Below are 6,117 nucleotides of genomic sequence, written 5' to 3'. Positions count from 1 at the left end.
TGTGGTGGGATTGCCGAGTGTTCAGGACGCTAGTTCGGGCAATATTTTCTCCCCTACAAGACGTACGCTGCAGCGATCCATATTATCTTAATTCAAGTTTGAATGCTTTGAGGATTTAGCGTGTGAGGAAAGTGTCACTCGCGACTGCTTTTCTTGACGTCGGCACGTACACGTTTGCTGGCAAGCATGTAAGTCCCGTGCGACTCGTCCTTGCTTTTTGTATCCCCTCTCGTGCAAGGAGCGCACGTAGAGGTGGGGCTGACGTAGGACCCCAGCTCTGTAGGATTTGCATCCGTCGTACCTTGCCGTACCTCGCCATGATCAAGGATCTTTGTTCTGTATTATACATCGGGGGTCGAATAGCCCGTGAGGAGCCAAGTAGGGAGCCATCCCATAGGTAAGAGGTTTTCCCCTTTTACGTGCAACCTCGAGTTTCTCCGTTTGAGAGAATTAATTTCATTGGAGAGGGACATTGCCCTCGTCGACGTCTTAAGTTGATTGTGGCTGACCTGCGCTTTTATACTTGCTCAGAGACGAGTTGTGTTGGTCTCTGCCGTTATAGGCGAGGCGTAAGGTTTGATATATATATATATATATATATATATATATATATATATATATATATATATATATATATATAAATTAATGAATAGAAGTATCTTGTCGTGATTCTCTTTCAGGGGAAATATCGCTAATTTTGTATATGTCTTGTGTGTAGTGATTATTTAATTAGGTAAGTAGGATTAAGGTTTATTCATGTTTATGATTGTTTCTGGTTAGACTTAAGGTATTGTCTTTGGGGCCCGCTCTAGTTGAGCACATAATCTTGATGTTTAGTGATTAAGTTATGGGTATTTATTATTGCCTGGAATTAAGTTTGTTCCTGTAGGATTAAGTATTTCCTTGTACATTTTCATGTATGTTCATTTAAGTCTTTAAGATGACTTGGTACAAGGATATTTTATTTTTTAAGGTATTAATTTGTTATTAAACCTTGTTCATTTTCTTGGAGTTTGACTGTTGCCTCCCCATTCTCTGTATTTGCATATTCACCGCCAACTATCTCATTTAATATCCAACAAAGAATCTGGGTCACGGCCCACCCAAATCGGGTCGTGACATTGTGGCGACCGTGACAGGATAGTTTGCGGGTGCATACAGAGATTGTGGTGGTGGAGCATCACTGAGGCTTTCAGTTATTGTTTAATATAAGTGTGTTTTTGTAAATTAGTTTTCATAATGGAGGGTGTTGTTTTTGACCCAAGCGCCTTTTTAGGATTCGTAGATTGTGCTCAGTATGTCCATGTATTGAACAAGAATTATTTGTTGCAATGTGCTTGGTGGTTAGGTCTAACTTTTAAGGCCTCAGCTACTCGTGCTCAGATACTGGAATTGGTAGTGTCCAAGTTGCCCTTGCCTGCTAGTGATGAGGAAGGAGCAACTTTCGATGGCAAGTCTGACTCGGTGTCTGATGGCATGTCCGAGGAGGAGAGAGAGGAGGATGTAAGTGTTAATCCTGGTTTATCTTTGTTTGAGGATCTGTCCCCGGTGAATCTCCTTTATGAGGGTCCAGCTAATTTTCCCTTAAAACCATACACCTCTACTAATCCTTTTATTTCAGGAGGTAGGCGAGTAAACACCATTAAAGCTACTCCTTTTAACCAAAGTCCAGGAGCAGAGGAGTATCAGTTAATTTGTAAGAGGATAGAGCTTTTGAAACTGGAGCACGAGGAGAGTGAAAGGGTCAGGAAACACGAGCTTGAGGTTATTAGGTTGAAATGTGAGTTGGCTACGTGCCAAGCAGGGTCTCATCAAGTTAGTTCTCATCATGTGTTGAGCCAGGACAAATTTAATATCGGGGCTGCGCTGAAGTTGGTCCCTATTTTCGAGGAGAGTAACGTTCCCGAATTCTTTAAGGCCTTTGAAAGGGTTGCAACTTGTCTGGTTTGGCCTCGAGAATTCTGGACAGTTATCATCCAGTGCAGACTGGTAGGGAAAGCCTTAAGAGTGAATAATGCCTTGGAGGAAGGCGTTGCCCGGGACTATAATAAGGTAAAGTCTCTGGTACTTAAGGCGTACGATTTGGTACCTGAGGCTTATCGGTTGAAGTTCAGGACGGTAAATAAGCCCCCTTCCATGACCTTCGTGGAATATGCTCGTCTCAAGGAGGAACAATTTGACGACTGGGTGAAAAGTCGTCAGGTTGGGACTTTTTCCTCCTTGAGAGACCTCATGTGTCTTGAGGAATTCAAGAAGGTTTGTGGAAGGGAGCTGAAATTACACCTAGAGGAGGTGAAGGCTGTTAATCTCGGCAATGCAGCCCAAATTGCAGATGAGTTTGTTCTAACCCATAAGGCTGGGTCAAGTAGTTTTAGTTTTACTAATTCATCCTCTCCTCATTTCAGGCCTCCTAAAGTAACCAGCCCGGGTAGAAATTAGTCTAAGAATAATAACCCGGTTAATAAGACTTTTAATCAAACCTTATCTTTTCTCCCTAATAAGCAGGTAACTCCTGGAAAAACAGGCACTTTTCGCAGGAACTGTTTCTGGTGTAAGAAGCCGGGACATCACCAGGCTCAATGTTTTGCCCGGAAGAATTATTTAAGCCAGAACCCCACCAATCCCGCTAGTCGGTCTCCTGTATTAGCGGTAGCTAAAGTAGATGACGTGGGGTCTCGTACTAACCAGGAAAACATCAGTGATCCCTCAGATCATGGCATATCTTCCCCAGTAGATAAAACTAAACCTTCTTTGTGACCTTTTAATAAATACGTATACGAAGGTAAGCTGAAGACGTCTTCTGGCTCATTAGATCTTAAGCTTCTAAGGGATACCGGGTCAGCTAGGTCCTTAGTTTTACCTAAGTCATTAATGAACATGTGCTCTCTTTCAGGTGAATATGTAGTCCTGGGTGGATTCCCAGACACTTTAGTATTGGCGCCTTTAATTCGGGTAGAGGTGTCTTTCCCTTAGTATAGTGGCTGTATTGAGCTGGCTGTTGTAGACAGTTTGCCAGTCCCAGGGATAGACGGCATTTTGGGAAATGATGTGGGAACTGACACTCGAGGACATGAGGTGTTTCCCATTGTATCTATTACTGCTTGGCCAGTGACGGTAACTACTCGTGCTGCGGCTAAAAAAGCCGCTGAAGTTGAAATAGACACTGATATTAATTTTAGTAGTTTAGAAGTAGACATAGATGGGCCCGGGTCAGTAGCATGTAGAAATAGTTTAGAGTTTTTTAAGATGTTGAAACCCGATTGTGACCGAAAATCCTTTATTCAAGCTCAGAAGGATGAATTTAATTTTGAGCTTGGAGGAACGGAGGACTTATCCAAGCCTAGATTCGTGGTGTACGAGGGGCTGTTGTATCGTCTGGGCCGTCCGTTGACTAGGCCGGCGCTCTCAGCCTCTGGTAACGAACAGATGGTTGTTCCCACCAAGTATCGGAAGACTGTTTTGAGTTTGGCTCACGAAGATTCTTTTGCTGGCCACATTGGCATAGGTAAAACTTTTCAGAAGTTGGCCAAGAGATTTTGGTGGCCGGGGATGAAGTCTTCGGTAAAGAAATATGTTGCCATTTGTGAAACCTGTCAGGTGATGGGGAAACCTAATCAAGGGGTTCCTAGGGCTCCCTTACATCCAATTCCTTCGTTAGGTGAACCATTTTCTGAATTAGTAGTTGATGTAGTTGGTCCATTTCCCCGTACTAAAATAGGTTTTGTGTATGTGTTGACAATTATGGATAGGGCTTCGAGATACCCGGAAGCAATCCTTATGAGGAAGATAACATCTAGGGCAATATTTGACAAGTTAATAGATTTATTTTTCCAGGTTTGGTCTTCCTTGTAGGATTCAGTCTGACTGTGGCTCGAATTTCACAAGTAAGATCTTTAGGAGTAAGTGTGGTGAATTGGCCATTCAGCACCTTACCAGTGTACCATACCACCCGGAAAGTCAGGGGGTGGTGGAAAAATTTCACCAGACCCTTAAGTCTATGTTAAAAAAATAGTTTTGAGCAAGGAGAGGAGTGGGATAAGGGGCTTCCCTATGCTCTCATTGCCATATGTAATCTTCCTAATTCCTCCACAGGTGTCGCTCCGTTTGATTTGGTCTTTGGACACAAGATTCGTGGTCCATTAGAGATTTTTCATGACTTCTTGGAGTCCAGGGAAGTGATTGATCAGAGCGTAAATGAAGTATTAGATAACCTAAGAAGTAAGTTATCTGTGGCTTGGCAATTTGCCAAGGAGAATTTAGCCTCTGCCCAGGGTAAAATGAAGGCCAAGTATGATAGGAAATGTAAGGTATGTTCTTTCGAACCAGGTGATTTAGTCTTGGTTTTAGGTAAAGGTCTCGGTGACTTTCTCGAGCCCAAATTAGAGGCCTTGGAGGGTATTGAGGAAGTTATCCGAGGTCAACTATGAAATTGAAGTACCTGGTACTCGGAGGAAATGCCGTGTATTTCATATTAACCGTCTAAAATCTTATTCCTGTGGTAGTATAGAACCCAAGAGGGTACCTTTGGAGTCGGTAGCTACTATTTTGGACTCTGTTGATTATTTTGAAGAGGATGAATTATGTCAGGTGTCTGCAGATGCTCTTAATACTAACTTTCGAAGTTTAGAGTTATTAGAATCAGGGTTGAAGCATCTGGAGGCACCTCAAAGAGAAAATATATTAAGTTTGATAATGTCTTTCCCTAATTTATGGCAGGATTCTCCGGGGCGGGCTGGTCTTCTCCAACATGATTTAGATATTGGCGATGCTTTGCCAGTAAAGCAGAGTCCGTATCGACTGAACCCAGAGAAACGAGCCTTCGTCGAGAAGGAAATAAAATACATGTTGGAGCATGACCTCATCCAGCCCTCCATTAGTCCTTGGAGTTCTCCTGTGGTGTTAGTAAAGAAACCCGATGGCGAGTTTAGAATGTGTGTCGACTATAGAAAGGTCAATGTACATACTAAAAGTGATTCTTTTCCTCTTCCCAGAATTGACGACTGTCTCGATCAGATAGGACCCTCCAAGTTCATTACTAAATTAGATTTGTTGAAGGGGTACTGGTAGGTTCCTTTATCTGATCGAGCCAGAGAAATTTAAGCTTTTGCCACTCCATTTGGGTTGTATGAGTGTAAAGTCATGCCTTTTGGATTGAAGAACGCCGCTTGTACCTTCCAAAGGCTGATGAATAGAATTATTTGTGGTTTAGATAGTGTTGAAATTTATATTGATGACTTGGTGGTCCACAGCGATGATTGGGAGACCCATGTGCGTCATTTGAAGCGGGTATTTGAGGTCTTAGTTGAGGCTGGTTTAGTAGTAAATTTGAAGAAATGTGACTTTGGGAAGGCCAAGGTTAGCTATTTAGGACATGAGGTAGGTCTTGGGCAGGTCACTCCTAAACGAGCTAACCTGGATGCCATAGTAGGTTTGAAGAGACCGTGTAACGTCAGAGAAGTGCGTCGGGTTTTAGGAATGCTGGGGTATTATAGGCGGTTTGTGCGAAACTTCTCTGACCTTGCTCAGCCTCTGACAGACTTGTTAAAAAAGGGTCAAAAATTTATGTGGTCAGTGGATTGGGAGAAGGCTTTTCTCAAAATTAAAACTTTGTTGGTTTCCAATCCCATATTAACCTCCCCTAATTTTCAGGAGCCATTTATAATAGCTGTGGATGCTAGTGACATGGGGATGGGCGGAGTTCTCTTCCAACGAGGTAAAGATGGTATAGTACGCCCCGTTTCTTACTACAGTCGTAAGCTGCTGGCGGCGGAAAGAAAGTACTCTATCATCGAGAAAGAAGCTCTAGCCCTGGTCCACACCTTGGTACATTTCAAGCCCTACGTCACCAATTTTTCCTTCCCAGTAGAAATTTGGACGGACCACAACACGTTAGTATTCATCGAGCGTATGAAGGGCGCTAATCAAAGGATTCTAAGGTGGGCTCTTGAGTTGCAAGAATTTCCTTTGGTTATTAAGCATGTTAGGGGAGTGGACAATTGCATCCCAGACACACTATCTCGGATGTAGGTCGGTATAACTCTGCTCTGTTACCTTGGTCCCGATCACGCTCCTTGTGTTTTATGTAGTAATAAGTTTGTCATTAATTAATCAGTATTT

General features: G+C 42.9%; 1 protein-coding gene across 1 annotated transcript; it reads left to right on the top strand.

Moving 5' to 3' along the window:
* The first annotated feature begins 1,239 nt into the window (after nucleotides 1-1,239).
* On the top strand, nucleotides 1,240-5,067 carry LOC137637778 (uncharacterized). Its single transcript, XM_068369899.1, has 6 exons — nucleotides 1,240-2,415; nucleotides 2,506-2,730; nucleotides 2,974-3,725; nucleotides 3,835-3,956; nucleotides 4,093-4,288; nucleotides 4,503-5,067. The coding sequence occupies exons 1-6, from the start codon at nucleotides 1,240-1,242 to the stop codon at nucleotides 5,065-5,067; spliced, it is 3,036 nt and encodes a 1,011-aa protein (XP_068226000.1).
* Nucleotides 5,068-6,117: the final 1,050 nt, after the last annotated feature.

This window comes from Palaemon carinicauda, chromosome 1 (genome assembly GCF_036898095.1).
Source record: "Palaemon carinicauda isolate YSFRI2023 chromosome 1, ASM3689809v2, whole genome shotgun sequence".
NCBI classification, from domain to species: domain Eukaryota; kingdom Metazoa; phylum Arthropoda; class Malacostraca; order Decapoda; family Palaemonidae; genus Palaemon; species Palaemon carinicauda.
Note: the sequence above shows the minus strand (reverse complement) of the source record. Positions and strands in the feature narration are given on the sequence as shown.